Here is a 22,810-nt window from a genome sequence, read left to right on the forward strand (position 1 = left end):
TTTTTGAGACGGAGTCTCGCTCTGTCACCCAGGCTGGAGTGCAGTGGCCGGATCTCAGCTCACTGCAAGCTCCACCTCCCGGGTTCACGCCATTCTCCTTTGTCTCCATTTCCTGTTATCTTTGGTGCTTTTTAAAAAGTGCATGAATGTGAGCTAGAATGTCAACCCCGTGGTTGCTCTGGCTTGCTCTCTGCAGTAAGTTCCCATCTCCCGTGGTGCCTGGTACAGAGTGACTCCCAGTAAATATTCGAGATGAGATCCAAAGAACCCATCTCAATACATCGTAAATGTGGTTTGCATTGATTAATTCACTCACTCAGTCATTCATTCTTATATTGAATACTCTCAAGCCCTGACTCTATGCTAAGCAAGGTACAAAGGACTGGAGATTTTCATTCACAAAATGGTCCTACATTCAGGGAGCTTACAGTGTAGCAACTAAAAGAGGCATTAAGTGACTAACTGCACTATTCCATATTTATTTACAAAAATATAATCTGTGCCTTGAGGAAGCCATGCAGAGTACTGTGGTTGGGAAAAGAGAGAAGGCATCCTTGAGGAAGGTGACGTTTGAGATGACAAACAACCAAAGCTTAGCAGGAGATGGGGAGAATATCCCAGACAGAAGGAAGGATGCTTCTGTGCAGAGGCCTTAGGCAGTAAGGAGCATAGCAGTCTCCATGAACTGAAATGATGCCACATTGCCATCATAATAAAATCAAAACTGCTAAGCAAGGCCTGCAGGGCCATCCATGATCTGACCCCTGCCTGCCTGTTCAGCGTTATCACCCCCCATCCTTCTTTCCCTTTATCACATCCCTCTGACCACAATGGTCTTGTTTCTGTTCCTGTGATGTGCCCAGCTTGTTGCTGCCTCTGAGCATTCATATTCTCTGTTCTCTCTGCTTGGGGTGCCCTGCCTCAGCTCCTTACATGACTAGCTGTCTCTTACCCATCAGACCCTAGCTTGGCGTCACCTTCTGGAAGAGGTCTGCCATGGCCTTTCTATTGTCAAATGTGGCCTTTTCTGAACTCTTCATGACCCTAATATCTCAAGCTCCATTTTCCTTGGAAAATCTGTCTCAATTTGCCCTTATCTCTGGCACTTTTTAAACATGCATGGAGGTGAGCTAGAATGTAAGCTCCATGAGGGAAGATGCTTGCCATGGCTTGCTCCCTGCAGTTAAGTCCCCCCTCCCTTGTGCCTGGTACAAAGGGACTCCCAGTAAATATTTGTTGATTAATAAAAATAAAAAGGAAACAACACAGAAAGAGGAAAGAAGAAAAGAGATAAATAAATAGAGAAAGGGAGGAAGGAGGCAGAGAAGCAGCCAGCTCACTTGGAGTACACAGTACACAGAAGTCGCATGGGGTGATGCTAGGGTGCAGTATAAGTGAGTGCCAGTGCGGCCAAGCATGGTGTTTAGCGGGCCAGCAGCTGGTGCTGGGCAACAGACAGGATTCACATGGCAGAGAGCATATAAATGCAAGAATAGGGCCAACTGCTGAGCCAGGGAGCGCATTAACTCAGCCTAGCTCCCAGCATTGCACCCTTTAGCACAAATTAAGTTACAGCCTTTAAAATGGGGTTAACAGGTTGCATGACTGGTCTGCTCAGTCTGCTGTACTTTAATCCAAATATTCTTCTCTCCAGTGGTAAACATTCATCTGTAACCTTTTCATTATGCTTGCCTGCCCTGCATACCTGCTCTACCATGGTTATTTGCAGGAGGAAATGCAACTGGTGGTGGGCTGGGCCGGTTACAAATATGAGTTTGGTTATAGGCGAGACATGGGATTAGTTCTAAGGCCTTTCTAAGTGGACCTCCTGGGATTGAACAGCTGTGTGGCCTTTTAACATGAGGCTAGGGAGAGAGTACGTGTTTCTGGGACATAGCTCTCCCCTGGTTCAGTGCCAGGAGGCAGGTGCAAAAGAAGAGGGGAAGGGCTATTATTTGCTAAATGTCGTTTTCATGGAACTGCAGGCTTTGTATCCTATAAGACCCTCTAAAGGGAGTGTTGATTTTCCCTATTTCATGGAGAAGAAATATGTGGGGCAGAGACATAAAGTGGTTTGCCTAAGGTTACAAAGCTAGTTAGTGATGGAATCGGTACTTAAACCTCACGATCTGTCTGTCTGAAAACCTGTGTTCTGGTACACCGTCATTTTTTAAAAGATTGATGAACAGCATTCTCTTTATTAACTGTTTATCATGCACTAGGCATTTTACACGCATTGTTGTTTTACCCTCCAATACTTCTACAAGTTAGGTATTATTGCTTTCTGCATTTTGCTAATAGGAAAACTGAGGCTCACAGAATCTAAGCAGCTTGCACAAGGTCATAACTAGGAAGTGATGGAGCTGGGATTTGAACTCAGGCCTGCTTTTGGACAAAATATTGAGTTCTTAATGCTCTCTTCTCTTGCCTTCACTTGCGAAAAAGCTGATAAGCAGTCTGAGAGGGTGACAGATCTCATTTCTCACTTAGGTATCCAAGTAGGGAACGATCATTGAAAGCCAAAGTCTCTTTGTAGGGGGTCTGCAGTTGCCCAGCCCTCTGGGGCCCCAGTTCCACGCATACATTCAACATGTGGCATAACAACCTCACCAGCCATCCTCCTGGCACAAATTCAGGGGACTCGTGTCACGGGCTTCCCCTGGACAGGTTTGAATTCTCCTCTTGGGCCAAGACCAGTGGCCAAGATCAGTAAACATGACCTAGAACCTTCTCTAAAACAGGAGTCTGCAAACTTTCTGGAAGGGGTCAGATGGGCAGTATTTTAGTGTTCGTGACCATGCAGCCTCTGTCACAACTACTCAGCTCTGCTGTTGTAGTGGGAGAGCAGCCACTGAAAACCCAAAAATGCACAGATATTGCTGTGTTCCAATAAAACTCTATGGACACTAAAATTTGAACTTTCTATCATTTTCACATGTTACAAAATACTCTTTTTCCCTCCATTGAAAACTATTCTTAGCCTCTGGGCCTTACAAAAACAGGCAGTGAACCAGATTTGACCGCAAGACCATAGTTTGCCAACCCCTGCCCTAGACTTAATCCAGAGTGATTTTCTTCCCAGAGCAGGCTGTTGGCCACATGGCTTGAGAAAGAAAAGGGTTTCCCTAAAAATCGTAGAAATACTTTCACTGAGATTTATTCATTCGTGTTAAACATTTTCCTCTCTTACGAAGAGAAATCTATTTAAGGCAGAAACAGGCATCAGAAGTAAATCAATGAAAACCCTAACATATAAGCATAGAGTAAGTTCATCAGAGAGAGGCAATTCAATTTAATCTGGAACTAGGTTTTGGTCATTTCTTATGTGTGAAAGAACCATAGTCTCTGCCATGAAGAAGCTCACAATCTGGGCAGGAATGGAGGGTGTCAGGTGGGCTAGTGGGAGGAGGAAGCCGACAGGGAGCTGGAGGGTATTTCCTAAGAGAAGCACAGACAAAGGCTGTGGAAAGCCAAAGGAAAGAAAACAATTCCCAACTGGGGGATGAATTTTGTTTTCATGGACTGTGGTGTTTGACATCTGTCCAAAGGGTTCACAAGAGAGGGGTGCTGATGAGGGAAAAGGTTCCAGGGAAAGGGAGTAGTAGGATCCATTGGTTATCCAGATAATGATGAAAAAATGGGTGAAGGCCATGTTAGCCTAGCTTTGAATGCTAGCCAGAGGAGTTCTTGATTCCTTAGTTGGCAGACAAGTCAGGCCCAGGTGAAGATTTTTTTGGAGTCATGGTGGTCATTGGGTAGAATAGAGGGAAAAGACCTTGAATACCTAAATAAAAGATGTGGGTAAAGAAGAAATGGGAGGTAGGGAAAGGGAAGAGGGTCAGGAATGGGACCAGTGACCACTGACTTTGTTCATTCAGTTTGCCATATTGTCAGCTTAAAAGGACTAAAGACAGATCTAGAAGAGGCATGACATGAGTCTGACCCACATAGTGCCTCTTCAATATCTATGCCTGTTGCAGACATCACTCGTCCACCATGGAACTCTTTTCCGAGTCTGAACACAGCTCCTTACCATCCTGCCGCAGGGAGTTGCTTTCAAATTTTCAGAGTTGGAGTGCAAAATGACATTTATTTGCATATTCTATAGCAGTGCTTCTCAAACTTTAGCATGCATATGTATCACCCCAGGATCTTTCACAGATCCGGACTCAGTTGGTTCTCAGATAGTCCAGAGTCTCCACTTCTAACAACTTACAGGTGATGCTGATACTACTGGTCAGAGGGCCACCTTTGCGTAGCGAGTCCAGAGTGAAAGAATTCTGAGCTTAGAGTTAAACTACCTGAATACAAACTTGGATCTGTTCTTACAAGTTGTGTGACCTTCAACAAGTGGCCTGGCTTCTCTGGCCTCGAAGGGGACAATTTAGGTTAATAATACACTCAGTGGAACTGAGAAGATCAAATGAAATCATGAGGAGATGTACTCTGCAATTGATTTGAGAGCTATAAATTCATTCAATGGTATTATTATTAATGATAATATAGCAATGATGATGATTAAACACCACTAGCCAACTCTGTTTATAGGAGCTGAGCCCTGGCATAAGGTTGCAAGGTGACAGCACTGATAAGGACCTCAGTAACTAACTAGTCATTAGTGCCTAGTGGGCAGCCAGCAACCTGAGGTTCATCATTCAGTAAAAATGTGGCTCCATAAAGGCTGGCCTGGAAGGTCTCGGCAAGGACCAGCTATACTTAAAACTGTCCCTGCAGCCAACAGATATAAGCCCTTAACTCCATGGATTCCAGACATCCAGTGCTTCACTGTCCAGCCTGTCTTGGATGAACATCCCAGGTTCAAGAATAAGCCAGTGCCTGACCAGATTATAAAGTAAGACTCATTGTCCACAGGGAAGAAGGATGGGGAAGAGAACCCATTGGGACCACCAAACTGAGCTGGTGGCAGAACAGACCCCAGTGTCTTTCTAGTTCCTTCTCTGTCTTAGCCAGTTTGTTCCCCCCTTTTCCTCTTGGGCAAAGAATCACCCTCCAATTAGCTGGGCTCTGCCCCTGACAAGGCTGAAGCCAGGAAGGATAGGAGGGCCAGGGTTATGGCTCAGCAAATCCTCAGCAAACATTGAGCATTTGCTCAACTGGATGCACTCAGCCTATTTGTTGCTCAGGTTGATCTCAGAGTGGCCCCAGGGAGTCCACAAACAGAGTGTGGCTGGGCAAGTGATAGGCAGGGTGAAGACAGGGGACCTTGGCCATGCTGAGCACATGCTCCCAGAGGGACATCTTCTCAACATGTGTGAAGGTTGTACATTGACAATGGTGTGTTCTGGCTCTGATAAAGGTACACTAGAGGAAGTGCCATGAAGGCTGATGTCCACCTGTTCTGGATCAGATTGCAAAGTCACTGATGAGGCCACAAGGTGGGGCCTCTGTGGGACCCAAGGCTGTATGGCTCCCAGCTGCCCAGCTCATTCCCCCCACCCCATGCCCAAGTTCTAATGGAGCACTTGAGTGTCTTAGAGTAGGTCCTCCCCTCTGGGTGGGACAGTCAGAAACAGGATCTGCTTTGCAAGATTAAGGACCCTTTAGGGAGAGGCAGCCTCTCCCAGCAGCCTCATGAAGTGCCACAGCAGAGCAGGTGGAGCTCAGCTTGGGTCTCAGCCTCCCCTCACCTTCTCACCTTCTCAGACAGGCACCCATGAGCAGGGGACAATAACTATGCAGCTAGCATGGTGTTCTGCTGGCCCTGATGTTAGAATCTCACCAAGGATTCAAGAAGACTGATTTGGGGGTTTGGCTGGGATACCTAAAGAAATCCTTTGAGGACACCCCTGGGAAATTAGGCTCAGACCTCAGCTCCTTTGTTGCAGATCACAGGAAATCATGACCTCGGCCATCCATGTTAGGATTCCAATTGCCTGGATACTCTAGGGGTACTGTGTTCTCAAAGGGGCATACCCAGTCTACCTTCTAAATTGCCTTGTCAGGAAAGCCTGTGCAAAAGTCACTCTTATGGAGCCCAGAACACAGACCTTGATTTTAAATGCCACCACAAGGGACTCTACTAGGCCTGAAGTTTACTGTAATGAGCCTCCCTGGACAGTGCAGGGTCAGATCAGGTGTCAGCAGCCGGCCATGGCTACCAGGAGCCTCAGCCTCTTCCTGTCTTTCAGCTTCTACAAATCCAACTACGTGCAAAGGTTCCACTACTCCCGGCCTGTGCGCAGGGGAACCGTAGACCCGGAGAATGAGTTTGCCGTGAGTATCTTCCCTACTCTTGATCATTCCCTGGGGCCACCTGGAGGAACCAGAGCATGCATCAGCCAACCTCAGAATGGGAAGGAACTTGATCCAAAGCCAGAGAAAATAAAGCTAACCTCCATGGATACCATGACGTCCATTCCCCAGTCTCTTCCATTAGGGCCTGTGTCCTTATTTCTTGAGCCTTTTTCCCTTTAATACAGAACCCGGACCTCATGTCAGAGGCACCTTTTCAACCACAGGGCATTCAGGCATTGCCAGCAGGTAGAAACCCTCAGGCTAAGAAGGGGTGTTGATAAAATCAAACCTTCCAGCAAACACCAGTAAGAGGTCACAGCAGTTTAGTCATCGCTGTCCCCTGAGTGCTAGTCTCCTGTGTGTGTGTCCAGCTAGGATTCAAACAAGACTGGAATAAAGAGGTGTCTCCAAGTCTCGGATCTTTGGCTTGGACTGTAATTCTTAATATTTTTGGAGCCACTGCCTCTTTGAGAATCTAATGAACACGGGGAACCCTTCCCCGAGAAAACAAATGGATACATTCAATATTGCCTAAAAATTCAGACTGCTAATAAACCCAGGTTAAAACTTACTTGGCCTAAGTCCAGGGAGAGCTTACAGTTTATGTTGGGAAAGAATTCTTAAGGGTAAGGTGAGAGCATGTTTCTGGGTCTTGCAATATTTATTCTGCTTTCCGGTAGAGGGGAGGCCTGGGGACCTGGCTGGGTTTCTGCCAAGCTTCTCTGATACCCAGGTTTCATAAATGTGTTTGTTGCTTTCCCGCCTTTGCCACCTCCTGCACACGGACAGTCCATGTGGATTGAGAGAACCTCCTTCGTGACTGCGTACAAACTGCCGGGGATCCTGCGCTGGTTTGAGGTGGTGCACATGTCGCAGGTGAGTCTAGGACATTCATGGCAGGGCCACCCCTCCTCCGATGCACAGGGCACAACCAGTCTCCGAAGGCCCCTTTGACTTTAAAAGGAGACGTGTTTTCTTTGAGGCTGCTGTGTGAGTCCCAGCATTCCCATGCAGACAGCATTCAGAATAATGCCTTTCAGATTTTTTTTAAGTGTCAGATAACCTTTTTGTTCCCTGCAAATGAAACTTTCCATGGGCTCCAGTAATAAAGCTCGTGAATGGGGAGCTTCTGTTGGGCGGGTGGGGTGTCACAGAGGGCCTGGAACACAATCATCTCCATCCCTGCTCATACTCCTCTCATCACAGTACCCGCTTGGGGGCACCTGTGCAGTAGCCCCATATGAACCCATTTTATAGTTGGACAAACCGAGGCTCAGAAGAGAGAAATCATTTGGCTAGAATCCAAATGTTTGAACTCCCTTGTGCAGATAAACACCTATTTTGCTTCTCAGCACAGCTTAGGGTCTCCATGTCCTCAGACAGCTAAAGATCTTGCAGTTCCCAAGATACAGAGGAATAGTCAGTGTGGTTGTGAGGAAACTTATAAGTGGACATATTTAGGATGTCTTATTTATTTATTTATTCATTCAGAAAATACTTAATGTGCACCTAACATGTTAGGCACTGTTTTAAGACCTAGAGATTCTGCAATGGAGCTTCCATTCTAGTGGGAAAGAGGACTAAAAAGTCAAAGTAACTATATGACAGATGATGATAACTGTGATGGAAACAATTAAAGCAGAAAGGTGATGGATGAGGGATTGCTATTTTAAGTAGGGTAGTCAGAGAATGCTTCCCTCTATATTGGCTGTTGAGGAGAGGCCTGGAGAAAATGAGGAAGGGGTCCACGCTGACATTGAAGAGAGAGACATTCCAGCAGAGGGGACAGTAAGTGCAAAGGTCCTGGGGCCAGAGTATGCTTGTGTCCAGACCAGAACAAGTGAGGATGAGTAGCAGTCGTCTGATAGCAGATCACATAGGACCTTGTAGACCACCATAAGGACTTTGACTTTCCCACTGAGTGACACAGAGCCACGAGCAGAGGAGGTACGTGGTCTGACTTGCGTTTTCAGGCTATCGTATCAGGCTATTGTATCAGACAATTTCACTTCTACCCTTAATGACCCTCTCTTGTCAGTGAGCCCAGCAGCTCAGGAGCCCTTTCGCCTCCTTTTTATAGGCATGACTTAGACCTTGGAAAAGTATAACAATGATGGTTAGAGCAAAAAAAATTGTTGTGAGTATGGGCTCAACTGTTCATATGCATGATCTCATTTCAACCCCTCAGCAACCCTGTGAGGTAGATATTATTAATCTTCCCATTTTACAGATGTGGGAACCGAGAGGCAGAGTTAATTAGTGCATTGTTCAAGGTTAGTAAAAGAGATAAGGTATGACTTTAACCTCCCCTGTCAGGTACCTGGCTTGAACTCTTTATCTTTTATCCTTAAGAAAAGAAAAGAAGCCCACCACAGCCCACCCCAGCAGGTAGTACCCCCAAAAGGAAGGAAGTGTCTGTGCCCTTGCTTCATGGCACATGATAAGTTTTAACAAGTGCCCCAGGTGCTGTGTCAGAGGTTTATAGCAATATCTCATTTAATTCTCATAGGCCCCCGTGAGGTGCATACTATTATTAGCCCTATTTAGGAGGTAAGGAATCAGAAACTTTCTACCAATCTGTAGCCTCTGCCCTTAGCCCTGACTGAGCCCTGTCACCTGGTGGTGCTCAGCAAGGCATCTCTTCTGTAGTCATTCCTGCCAAACTGTAACAAACTGAGAGAGCCCATCCCTGTACTTCCCATTCCCTCTGCTACTGTGTGTCAGCTCAAAGCACTTATCTCCTAATAGACTACATAATTTTCTTGTTTGTTTTTAGTATTAAGAGAATATTAATATAACATTAGACCATAAGCTGCACTAGAATATAAATTCCAAGAAGACAGGTATTTTGTCTATTTTATTTACTGCCATATCTCCAAGTGCTAAGAATAGTCCCTGGCCCACAACTGATGCTAACTAAAGAATACTTACATAAATTAATCAGTCAATCAATATGCAGACACCCATAATGTCTAAACTGGTTACCTTATTTTATAAACTCAGCGTTTTGAAGTTAGGAAAGAAATAGTCAAGATTTTGGCTTGTTTCTTTTATCCTGACGCCTTTTCATAGAAGGCATTGGGGAAACCTTCAGAAAGTTGGCCAGAGTGAATTTATCTTTAATGGCCTCTCTCAGATGAGTTAGCAGGAATTTCAGGGTGTCTCAGATACAAAAGTTTAATGGCCTTGTAAGTGACTTCATTTCCAAAGATTGTTATGGTGTTATATGAATTTTATCTTGTTTTCGGTTATTTCCTCCATAAATTGTCATGACTACAGTAATGTTTATATAGAGAGGCATTTTCTGATGAGCTTCAAGTATAAGTTCTGCTTATTGGGGTTTTATTTTTTTCTTGTTCTTGGCCCTGAGAAATGGAGTTTTTACAAGGAGCCCTGATCTAGGGGTCAGAGATCCAAATTCAACTTGGTTACTAATGAGTTATATATGTTAGATAAGGACTGTATATCTCTGGCTCTTAGTTTTAATCATCTATAAATAGGAATTGCAAAATGATGGAACTTTAGAGCTTAAAGGGACCTTAGGTGTCTTTTAGTCCAAAAGCTATAAACTCGAATACCTTCATAGCCTAGTAAGGGCTGTGGCAAAGTGCAGTAGCAACAACCCTCTCCTCTATCTCTGTTGAATTACATTTTTAAAGGTTAGAATCAATGTGCTAGCTAAGTGACAGACCTCCGCCACCTGGTTTGGCTTGTAGTTCTCCAAGTTTTTTGTCCGGATTCTTCCTGGTTCTTGTCTACCTGTGTTATTTTGTATATGAGAAAATGAGGCCCAGCAATGGGACATGAACTGCCAAAGCAATTGTGGCAGAACTCAGAGGTCATGAGACCACCTGTCCTGTGCAGCTCATAGGATTCCTGGCTAGACTTAAGAAGGCGATATTGGTAAAATGGCTTTGAAAAATATGAAATGCTGGGCAGGACGTGGTGGCTTATGCCTACAATCTCAGCAATTTGGGAGGCCCAGGTGGGCGGATCACAAGGTCAGGAGTTCAAGACCAGCCTGACCAACATGGTGAAACCCTGTCTCTACTAAAAATACAAAATTAGCTGGGCATGGTGGCATGTGCCTGTAATCCCAACTACTCAGGAGGCTGAGGCAGAAGAATCGCTTGAACCCAGGAGGCAGAGGTTGCAGTGAGCCGATATCATGCCACTGCGCTCCAGCCCAGGCAACAACAGAGCAAGATTCCGTCTAAAAAAATAAACAAAAATATTTGTTTGTTTAAACAAATAAATAAAATGAAATGCCACATAATTGCCAGGGATCAAGATCACTTTCTCTTTCATCGTATGTTCCCTCACCCATCCACACACACTTTTACATTTTTTTCCAAAGCACCCTCCCCTAATAATTCATTTTCCCTTCACAGCAAGCCTGGCAAGGGTTACTATGTTGATAGAGAAACTGAGGCTCAGCTTAGGGAAAAGACCAGAGATTTGAGGGCTAGACTAAGTCCCAACAGCCCGTTGATGGCAAGTGTGGTATCAAAGCTTGATTCACATGTAGTGGAGGAAGCCCGCCTTTGGAATCAGAAATACCTGAGTTCTCTTTCCAGCTCTGCCCCGGGGCTCAGGGATAAGTGACTTAACTTATTCTTGGGGCAATGAAATGAGCATGGGTGTAATGTGGCCAGCATGGGCTGGCACACAGGAGGCAATCAATCAGTGAAGTCATCTTCATTATCACGATCATTACTTTTATTCCTGTTATTAGCTAAACCATGGGTTTAGCTTCTGAAATCTAGGCCTCCCACCAACTGTATAACTCCTGTAATGATCTGAAAGTTACATATTTGGTTTACACAAATGCCCATAGGTGAGAAACCAAAATTATTTTCATTCTCATTCTCTGTTCCTAATGGCTATAATGAGGATAACACTTTGGGAATCTAAAAATAGTTTCAAAAGCAAGGAGGAAAGCCAATCAATAGCACTTTCCATTTTTAATGACTCGTCTTAAAGCCTGAGTCTTTCAGATATGGCAGGCTATTGTTCAAATGCAGGTGTGGCGCTGGGCTCAATCCAAGCGGTGGTGATAGGTTTTCCTTATAACTCAGTCAGTCTACACCTTGGCCCCTCAGAGCCCCCACAGAGTTGGTCTGTGTACTTGACAGATACTAGACCATAGGTTTCACTTTGGAGGACTATGGCTGCAGCCCAGTTGGACAGCGTTCTCCTTCAGTTAACATTATATGTGTGTGCATGTGCAGGTGTAGGGTGTGTGGGCATGCATGTGTATGTGTATCTATGTGTGTGTGTATATGAGAGAGAAAGAAAGAGAGTCAGTCAGTCAATTCCCAGGGCAGAGATCTGATCTCTGATCTCACTGCAGAGATCAGTCATCTTCAAAAACATCCAGATACAGGGTAAGGGAGTGAGGAGGCTATAATTTCACAGAAACGGTTTAAAAAGATGACCAAGAAGACAACTAGCAACATAGCAGACTAGGAAGCTCCTGGCTCTCCCTCCACCCCCAAATGCACCAGATAAACATCTACTCATGGATCAATTCCCTCTGAGAGAAACTCAGAGATGAAGTGAGGGACTTCTACCTACCAGGCACTGAGTAAACATCCACATTGAATCGATACGAAAAGCTGAGGCACACTCAGGCATGCACCCTGCTCTGACACTGTGCCATAAAATGGAGAAAGAAATTGCCAGTACTCATCTTCTCTCCCTGTAGAGAGGAGGGGTTGGATCTCACATATACTACCCTAATTCTAAGGTTCCCCAGGAGGGCTTGGACCTCACATATACCATTCTAATTTGGAGTTTCTTCATTGGTTGGCTTTCAACTTACCAACTCTGAGACTGTGCAGTTAGACACATGCAAGTCTCTTTAGACCACAGGAAAAAATCAGTGGTTTTATATGGGTGCACATGAACTTTCAGGCATTCCATCCCCTGAGAAGAGTGTAGTAAAGGGTCTTTTATAAATGGAATCCCCTGCTTCTCCCCGGAAGGCATTTATGACACACTCTTCCAGTGGCTACATGGCAGCCTGGCTTCTACATAACTTCCACTGAGGAGTTAAGGGGCAAACACATATTAACCCACTGGCAGCCTGAGAAGCAGGCTGTCACTTCTCAAGCCTTCCCTCCTGGCTCACCCCGGCAATAACTACAGGTTTATGAATCCCTCCTGGAAGGAGTTTGTCCACACATCGAGTTTCCCAACTTTTACAGCTTCCACCCAAGGGCTGTATCCTAAACACCCTAGCTCTGGGAGCAGAGGGGACTGGCATATGCATGTCTCCAAAGACCACAGGAGGAAAAAAAAAAAAGCAGCAGTTTTATACAGGTATAAAAGCACTTCCAGGGCTTCATTCCCTGAGAGTGGTGCAAAGAAAGGGCTTAAAAAATTGCAACACCCCTATTCCTCCCTAGATAAGGTTTATGCTATGCATTGAGTGTCCCAACTTTTAGAACTATCTCTAAAGGGATTCCATCTAAACCTCTTAGCTCTGGGAACAGAAGGGAGCAGGTGTATGCAAGTCTCCCTAGATCACAGAACAAAGAGATGGTTTTAAATGGGTGCACAGACACTTCCAGGGGTTACATCCCCTTGGAGCAGTGCAGAAAATGGGCAGAAATGAACAGCTCCCATTTTCTTTCTGGAAGGGGCACACACTTCCAGTGGCTACTTGATGGCCTGGCATCTAACAATCTTGCATCAGGAAGCTAATAGGGCAAACAAATAATCGTTCTCCAATAGCCAGAGCCAGAGGTTGGCACTTTACAAGCCTTTCCTCTGTCTCAACCCAGTGATAAATCCAGGTCAATCCATTCTTCCTGCAAGGAGTTTGGCCACATACCAAGTGCCACACTAGAGTTCCCACTCAAGGGACTGTCCTCTTAATGATGTAGCTCTGGCAGTCAATGGGATTTTGTCTTCCTGAGTGGCCCTAGACCACACAAAAAGAGGTGGATATACAGTGGGTCCAATTTCAACAACTATATCCCCAGAATCAGAGAGTGCAGCCTGAACCTGAGTATAGGTACTTGCCACAGATTCTCTCCCCAGCTTAGGGCAGAGAGAGTGAGAGCTAATCACCCATGCTCAGCTTCATAATGAAGATGGAAGGAACTAGAACACACATTTAATACTCCAACCTTTTCAGCTACATCTAGAGAGTCTAGCCCCTGCCTTATCTGTCTCAGGGTAGTGACAGGAAGTGGCACATTCTAAGCAATAGGGGTCTACCAAAAACAGAGACAGCAGTCTGGGCAAACAGAGATTTGAGAGGAACCCTAACATTTCAGATTGGATGGATTGGTCAGATCCTTCTTCTACACAAGGCCAGTCTGACAAGACTGGGAGAGAGAACTGTCTTATCTAATGCAGAGAAACCAACACAGAAACCAAAGGAAAATGAAGAAACAGGGCAATATATTCCAAGTAAAGGAACAAGATAAATCTCCAGAAACCGAAATGTGTGGAGTCAAGACATGTGATTTACTCAGGGAATCCAAATAATGCTCATGAAGATTCTCACCAAGGACGGGAGAGCAATGCAAGAACAAACTGAGAATTCTAACAAAGAAAAAGCATAAAGTGTACCAAACAGAAATCATAGAGCTTAGGAATATTATAACTGAACTGAAAAATGCCATAGAAGGGTTCAGTAGCAGACTAGATCAAGCAGAAGAAAGGATTAGTGAGCTTGAAGACAAATCACTGGAAATCATATAACCTGAGGAGCAAAAAGAAAAGAGAATGAAAAAGAACGAGGCTGGTATAAGAGAATTATGGGACACCGTCAAGTGTAACAACATACACATTATTGAGTACTAAAATAAGAGAGAGGGAGAAATGAACAGAGAACATATCCAAAGAAATGACAGAAAACTTTCCAAATCTAGGAAAGAAAATAGAAATCTAGATCCAGAAAGTCCAAAGGACAACACATAAGATAAATCCAAAGAGACCCAAAAGTCTTTCTCAGACAAACAAAAGCTGAGTTAAGCATCATTAGACCTGCCTTACAAGAAATACTAAAGGTAGTTCTTCAAGTTGACGGAAGAGGATGCTAGTTAGTAATGTGAAAACATGAAAATATAAAACTTGCTGCTAAAAAATATGTACATTGTCAAATCCAAAGCATGCTAATACTTTAATGATGGTGGGCAAATTGATTAGTATAAAGATTTAAAGGCAAAAAATATATAAAAGAACAACTAAATCTCTAATAGTTTGTTAAAGATACAAATTATTTTTCATGTAAATTGTGACATCTGAAACATAAAACATGGGAGGAGAGGGAGTAAAATTGAAGTTTGTGTATATGATCAAAATTAAGTTGTTAATCAGCTTTAAATAGCCAGTTATATGTATGTTTTATGTAAGCCTCAGGGTAACTACAAAGCAAAAGCCTATAATAGATTGTACAAAACATAAAAGACCCACAGCATATCACTACAGAAAGCCATCAAATCACAAAGGAAGAATGTAATAAAGGAAAAAAGAACAAAGAATCTATAAAACAACCAGAAAACAATGAACAGAATGGCATTAGTAAGTCCTTACCTATCAGTAATGACTGAATGTAAATGGATTAAATTCAATAATCAAAAGGCACAGAGTGAACAACAACAAAAAAAAAACCTAATGATATTGTATATTAGTCCGTTTTCACATTGCTGATGAAGGCACACCTGAGACTAGGCAACTTACAAAAGAAAGACGTCTATTGGACTTACAGTTCTACATGGCTGGGGAGGCCTCACAACCATGGAGGAAGGCAGGGAGGAGCATGTCCCATCTTTCGTGGATGGCAGCAGGCAAAGAGAGAGCTTGTGCAGGGAAACTCCCTTTTTTTTTAAAACCATGAGATCTCATGAGACCCATTCACTATCACAAGAACAGCCTGGGAAAGACCCGCCCCCATGATTCAATCATCTCCCACTAGGTCCCTCCCACAACATGTGAGAATTATGGGAGCTACAAGATGAGATTTGGGTGGGGATACAGAGCCAAACTATCTGATATGTTGCCTACAAGAGACTTACCTCACCTTTAAAGACACTCATAGACTGAGAGTGAAGGAATGGAAAAATATATTCCATGCAAAGGAAAACTTTTAAAAGAGTGTAGGGGCAGCTATATTTATTTCAGACAAAATAGACTTTAAGTGAAAAACTTAAAAAAAGAAAAAAAAGACAAGGTCATTTTATAGTGACAAAGGGGTCAGTTCATCAAGAGGATATAAAAATTGTAAACACATATACACCCAATGTTGGAGCACTGAAATATATAAAGTAGACATTAGGAGATCTGGAGGGAGACATAAGGATGGTAGGGTATTTCAATATCCTTTTCAACTTTTCAACATTGGACTGACCATTTAGCCAGAAAAACAATAAGAAAACATTGAACTGAAACTACATTTTAGAGCACAATGGACCTAACAGACATATATAGAACAATCTACCCCACAGCAACAGCATACACATTTTTCGGAGGCGCACATGGAACACTCTTCAGTAATGATCATGTGTTAGACCACAAAACAAGTCTTAGCAAATTTAAGATTTTTATTTAGTTTGTTTCAGTTTAGTTCATTGGTCAGCAAACTATGGGCCATGGACCAAATTCCACCCGTCACCTATTTCTGCAGTTTTATTGGAACAGCATTCTCATTCATTTACATACTGCCTGTAGGTACTTTTGCCCTACAATAACAGAGTTGAGTAGTTGCAGCAGACACCATCTGGCCTGCAAATCCTAAAATATTTACTATCTGGCCCTTTTACAGAAAATGTTTGCCGACCTCTACTTTAGGTTTCTACTCCAGATCTCATGCTCTTGCAAACTGCACTTTTTGCCAGTTAGCTTTGGATGGCACTCTGTTTATTCTGCCTTCCAAGAGGTGTTGGAGAGGTGTTCGGCTTAATTTTCCCAACTAAAGTGAATCTACCTTGGAACAGTGACCCATCTAACAACCAGTCTTAGGACCTACTATGTGCCAGGCTGGGTGCCTACATCGCAAGCTACTCTAATCTCTCTAGCCAATAACTCACACATAGTATCTGCCCAACCAATACTGAAAGGGTTGAAATGGCATGTATTTCACCCAGATAATAAGTGTGCCTTCTCTGGGGCACACTCAGCATCTGAAGCCTCAGCAAGTACCTGATACTTCCTGCTTCTGCCTCCCCAAAGAAATCCCTTTGTCACTAAGCAGAAAGCCAGCCTGTCTCTCCCCAGAGAGCAGACAGCCTCCAGAGCTCAGTAATTACAAGAGTCTGTTATAGCCCCTTAGGGAGCATTGCCTCATTTGAATTCCCACCCCAAGTGAAATCAATACCAGTAATACCTGTTTTTAAAGTGACTTAACTAAGGCCTTTTCTTCCTGGTGATCTCATTTTCAACAGACCACAATTAGTCCTCTGGAGAATGCCATAGAAACCATGTCCACGGCCAATGAGAAGATCCTGATGATGATAAACCAGTATCAGAGTGATGAGACTCTTCCCATCAACCCACTCTCCATGCTCCTGAATGGGATTGTGGACCCTGCTGTCATGGGAGGCTTCGCCAAGTATGAGAAGGTGAGGATTTCTGTGCTCCAAGTCCACGGGAGCTCAGTGAACAGAGCAGTGGTGGGAGGACCCAGGGGGCAGATGCAGCTACATGTCACTTATCCTACTTTGGCTGTTCTTGTCCCCAAAGGGACCCTCAGCTTGGTTGGCCCTCATGTTTCTACAGCCTCATGTCTTAGCTGAGCTCCTGTCTCCCTCCCACCCTCCTTTCCACACCCTGTGCTGGGGCAAGAAGGGGCAGGGGTCATAAAGGCCCCTTATCTCACTGGGCAGATTCAGGTGGCTCTATTAAGGAAAGGCTCTGGGATGAGTGTGAGCCAGACCATAAAAGTACATGCCAGTTGTATAAACCCACCTCTTCCACAGAGGATGTGAAATGATGTATACAAATGAAAAGAAATGAAACTCAGAATCTGTGAAAAGACATACAAACTAAAAGATCAACTCCAAGAGGGGAGCTATAATCTAGATATCAAAGTCATAAGTTCCCTCCAGAAAAGCCCCACACTTTTGAGCCACAGATTTTATTTTTGAGCTTCCTGGTGTTCATGGCAAAAAGGGAAATAGCATCACTTATATGAGTCACATTATCCACTGGAAGGATAATACCCATTTCTCAGGAAGGAGACATAGCTTTTCTTGGCATTGAAATAGAATAGAAAGTTCTTACTTGGTTTTCATCTAGCAGACACTGAAGGAAAAATGAACTCCTCATTCTAACAAATCTGTTGACGAATTCCCTATTATCTTTCCTATGTTATCAGTTGATGTAAAACTAAGAATACCACACCGTAGTGTAATTCAGGGACAATAATTCCAGTCACCTAATCAATCCTTCCAGCTACCCTCCGATACCCGTGCAGTCATCATTGGTAACCCTTTGTGCAACCTTGAGCAGTGATAGGATATGTCTGTTTATACATGTGCACACACTAAGGACATGAGCCCCAGAAAGGGACTGCCAGGGTCACTTGCAAAGAGGGAGGCCATGAGGTGAGCTGGAGCACCCACCCAGTGAGATTCCTCACTGAATTATTTTCCACAGAGCAATGTTCTCAAACTTGAAAAGAGCATCAGAATCTCCTACAGTGCTTCCTGACACACAGGTCCTCACCCCATCCCCAGAGTTTCTGATCCAGGCTGTCTGGGCTGGGACTAGAGAATGTGCATCTCTAACAAGTTCCAAAGTACTGCTGCTGCTACTGGCTCAGGAACCTGACTTTGAGAATGACTTCCCCAGAGTTTGCAGCCCATTCCCACTGGGTACTGATCCGAACCTCAAAGGAGATAAAACATTGTCGGTCTCTCCAGACCTCTCACTCATGTTCCATCCACATGCCTGTGACCTCATCCTTGCCCCTCTCAAATTGAATCTTCTCCCAGTGGCAAAGAGATTGGCTGTGAAATGCCAAATGAACAGGAAACCCTGACCTCCTGTCTGTCCTCCCCAGGCCTTCTTCACTGAGGAGTACGTCAGGGACCACCCTGAGGACCAGGACAAGCTGACCCACCTCAAGGACCTGATTGCATGGCAGGTAAAGCAGAGCTGGCGGGGGGAGCATCCTGCCCTCCTTCCTCTCCCCCCACCATGGTTCACTTGCCCCAAGCTAGGCTCTGGCTGAGGCAGCCTAAATTCACATGCCCTCCTGTCCCTTGCTTTTCAACCCCTCTTCCAACTCTGTATCACACCTGAGCAGGTTCATCCTGGAACAGAGATTTGGGGCACTGCACTCTTGGGTGTTGCATGGTGCGAGGCAGCAATGCTATGCTGGATGGTGCTAAGATTATCTTATTTGATGTTGAATTCAGGGGATGGCTTTTCACAGAGGGATGAAAATGAACACCAGGCCCCCACACTCCAAACCAGCACCTTCCCCCGACACCCAGCACAGGCCAATCTGATAATGGAAGACTTGAGCCCCTACTCCCACTTCTCCTCCTTTTAAAGCTGACCCAGTTTGTTGCAATAATGCTCAGATGGATATCAGATTTTGAAAATAAGCGAGGCCTTTGTGTGCTTGGTTGTGTCAAAGGGTCTACATGCTGCACAAGCTGCTGCTCAGCCCATGAGCTTAGAAGGCACCACCCTGCTGTCTCGGGCTGGCCACTTACCTGCCTCTCCTTCCATTCTCTGTTTGCATCCCTCTTCTTCCTGTGGACTCTGTCTTTCCTCCTTTCTCTCTTTCTCTCCGTGCACCTGTCTCTATCTTTCCCTCTCTCTCTTAGAAGCCTGCACTTCTATTCCTTGCCTCTCTGTCTTTTGCCCCCCACCCCTGCACATCTTACTCCTCTCTTGGCTTCTCTTCCTCTTCTCTCTTGTTCTCCCTCTCCCTGCAGAAGCAACAGTCGGCTAGATCCCTCTCATAGAGACTTACCCAAGGCTAGGCTTCCCCTCCAGGCCCACAGCAGCCCCCTCCTCAGACATGTGCCCACTCTGGGCTCTCAGCAAACCACCCAGCAGAACACAGGGGTGGGCTCCAGAGGGCAGGAGCTGGCAGGAGGTGAGCAGTGGGTGCAGGGGCAGGTGGAGGAGCTTGCAGCTGCCTGCCCTCCCTCGCTTTCTTCTTGCCAGTCACTGTGCAAAGAAAAGCAAGCTTTTGTGGTTGGGAGTTTTTGTTACTCTAGGGAAATCAGGGAATGAGAAGCATTGGGTGCAGCCTCTTTTCTTAAAATAAGAATTCCTAATTCAGGTCCTTCTCTGCCTCTGCCAATTTATGCAAAGTGGGGCTTTAAAAATGAAACACCAAGCGCTGCACAGACGCGCTTTTCCCGAATGCATGTTGTGTGTCTGTCTGGAATTTTCTCTTTCTTTTTACCTTGTGCCACCTGTGAAGCCCAAATATCCCCAAGGTCCTTAGCCTTCTGCGGTCATCATGCCCTTTATTATTCAAATAATGATGTTCTCCCTTAGCACCCCCAACTTGGGAAGCAGGAAGGCCAGGCTTTGATTCGTTCCCATCCTCAGATATTGCTGGGAGGCCTCAGGGAAGGCTAACATGTCACACAGATTTGCTTAGCTGATGGATGTCACACTGAATCCATACCATTGCCCTGGTCCTCTCCACTAGGGACCTCTTCTCATCTGGAAACAGCTTCTCCATGCTGTGTTTGCTGTACCCAAATGAACTTCAGCTTCACAGCACAGCAAATACCAAGCTGTACCTTCTAAGAAAATTCTACTACTGTCTTGGAGCTTACTAGAGGGACATTACCAACAAAGCCAGAAGACTTTGAACGCATGTACTCTGTTAAATGTGACAGCTTCTGACAGCCATTAGCTAGGTGCCTTCAGACACCGCCCCCTAGTGGCTGCCTTCTCCTTAGCACCACCCGCTGATCCTGGGACCACCTATACAGAGGCCCACCTAACCCCCAAACGAGGTTGACCTGAGCCATATCCCTCCCACCCAGAACCCAGGCACCCTAACTATGGGCACCTGCATGCAAAAGATGCAGCCCTACTCATACCAAAGGCAGTCTTTTAACATTATCACACGCAACAGATTAGCTCTTCTCTACCTGTGTCATTCCATTTGTTCTTGCAACTTACATTTATTGAGCCTCTTATTTTGTCCTAGGCATAGTCCTAGGCAACAGAGATAATGATGGACAAAATTGGGCCTACTCCCTGCTCACTTGGAGCTTAATTCTAAATTGGATCTTGGTTTTACAAAGCCAAATACACTTTGAATTTACTTAAAACACAAGAAGGTTAGATTTCAAGGGGAGTGAATGTATTTATACCTCTAGATTTTCAAGGGGAGTGAATGTATTTGTACCTCTAGCAAATGCTGAAGCCTTCAAAGTACATTTGGTGTTCAATGTTTTGCAGATTTCAGGATCGATAGCTTGTTAATTTCTTTTCTTTGTGAAGACTTTCTCTCTATTTTTTGGAATAAAAAGATGTCTATAGTGTGCTCTTTTAAAGCTTTTTTTGTGAAATATTATGTACAGAAAAGTGCACATAAAAATATATAACCCACTTATTTATCAAAAACATACATCCATTTGACCAACACCCAGATGAAATAGAATTCTGCTAGCTCCCCTAACCCTATTCTTAAGCCTCCTTCCCTAAGAGTGAGCACTGTTCTGCTTTTATAGTAATCATTTCCTTGCTTTAAAAAAAATACTTTACCACCCAAACACTCATTCTTAAAGACTGTAGTTTAGATTTGCTTAATTTTGACCTACATGTAAACAGAATAACATAATATACAGTCTTTCATATCTAACTTATTTTGCCCAATGTTATGTTTGTGAAAGTCATTCATTTTGTTGTACATAGTTATGATTCACATTCATTTTCATTGCTATGTAGTGGTCCATACAGCTGGCTCATGTAACTATACCAAAATGTATTTCTTTATTTTTCTACTAATAGAGAGTTGGGTTTATTTCAGCTTGGGGCTATTACAAGTAATGCTATTCTGAACTTCCTTGTGTGTGTCTTTTTGGTACACATATGCAAAATTTTTGTTGGGTATATACCTATGCATTGACTTGTTTTGTCATAGCATATAAGGATATTCAGCTTTAGTAGGTACTGCCAATCTTCTATCACTATAGGTTAGGTTATTTTACCTGTTCCTGAACCTCTTATAAATTGTATTATACAGTACAGTATGTACTACTGTATCTGTAGCTTCTTTTGCTCAACATAATGCCTTTGAGATTCTTCTGGGTTGTTGCACATACTAGAGGTTTGACTTTTTTTGTTTCTAAGTGTCGTCTATTGTATGTGTATCTAAATTACCAATAATATGTCAATTTATTTATCTATTCTGTTGGACATTTGGGTTTTTTCGGGTGTTTGTATATTATGAATAAAGTTGCTATGAACATTCATGTTTATGCCTTTTGGTGGACCTAAGCACTTAATTCCTTCAGTATACATGTAGTAGTGGAATTGCTGGGCCATGCGCATTTAACCTTACTGGACACAAGAAGCAGTTTTTCAAAGTGGCTAAATCAATTTTCACTCCCACACAACTTCTAAGTCAGTTGATCCACATTCTCCCTGACACTTGATACTGGGAGTCTTTTTTAATTCTAGTCCTTCTGGTGGATGTGTAATGATATCTCAGTTTAGTTTTAATTTGCATTTCCTTCATGAGCAATGATGTTCAGCACCTTTTCATATGCTTACTGCTAATTGGATTACCCTTTAGTGAAATACTTTTTCAGATCTTTTACTTATGTTATTAATTGAGTTGTCCTTTTATTATTGATTTATAGGAGTTTACATATATTCTAGATATGCGTCTTCTGTCAAATATATGTATTGCAAATATCTTCTCTTAGTCTGGCTTGTCTGTTTGCTTTCTTAATGAGGTATTTTGATGAACAGTGGTTGTAATTTTGGTCAGGTTTAATTTATCATATTTTTTAATGATTAGTGCTTTTGTGTCCACTTTAAGAAACTGCAACTACCCCAAGATCATGAAGATATTCTTCTCTGTTTCATTATGAGTTTTTATTGTTTTATCTTATACATTTAGGTGTATGATCCATTTTGACTGATGTAAAGTAAGAGGCAGATTATTTTCTTACACAGATTTCCAATTTCTTCATCACCATGTATTGAAAAGACTATTTTCCCCCACTTTTGACCCCCAAAATTGACCATATATGTATTTATCTATTCTGGACTTTCTATTCCGATCCATTGGTCTATGTCCATGCTTATACCAGTACCACACCGTCTTGAGTCTTGAAATCTAATAGTAAGTGTACCCCAATTGTTGCTTTTCATCAAGTGTGTCTTGCCTCTTCTAAGTCCTTTGTATCTCTCTATAAATTTTAAAATAACCTTGCCAATGTTTACATACTTCTCTAAAACACATAGAGATTTGGATTAAGTGTACATTAAATATTCGATTAAATTGGAGAGAATGGCTGTCTTCTCATCCATGAACATGGAATATCTCTCCATTTATATAATTCTTTAATTTTTCTCAGCAAAATTTTGTGGTTTTCACATATTTTTT

The 22,810-nt window shown here is 43.6% G+C and overlaps 1 protein-coding gene across 1 annotated transcript in view; it reads left to right on the forward strand.

Moving 5' to 3' along the window:
- The window catches only part of DOCK2 (dedicator of cytokinesis 2), a 443,859-nt gene that overhangs the window by 411,321 nt on the left and 9,728 nt on the right, over nt 1-22,810 (forward strand). Inside the window, exons 42-46 of the mRNA XM_017849424.1 lie at nt 4,771-4,852; nt 6,150-6,234; nt 7,045-7,131; nt 16,653-16,829; nt 18,272-18,355. Of these exons, the coding sequence (XP_017704913.1) occupies nt 4,771-4,852; nt 6,150-6,234; nt 7,045-7,131; nt 16,653-16,829; nt 18,272-18,355 (515 nt within the window). The remainder of the gene's footprint in view (nt 1-4,770; nt 4,853-6,149; nt 6,235-7,044; nt 7,132-16,652; nt 16,830-18,271; nt 18,356-22,810) is intronic.

Source organism: Rhinopithecus bieti, unplaced genomic scaffold (genome assembly GCF_001698545.2).
Source record: "Rhinopithecus bieti isolate Rb0 unplaced genomic scaffold, ASM169854v2 scaffold_30732, whole genome shotgun sequence".
Taxonomy (NCBI): Eukaryota; Metazoa; Chordata; class Mammalia; order Primates; family Cercopithecidae; genus Rhinopithecus; species Rhinopithecus bieti.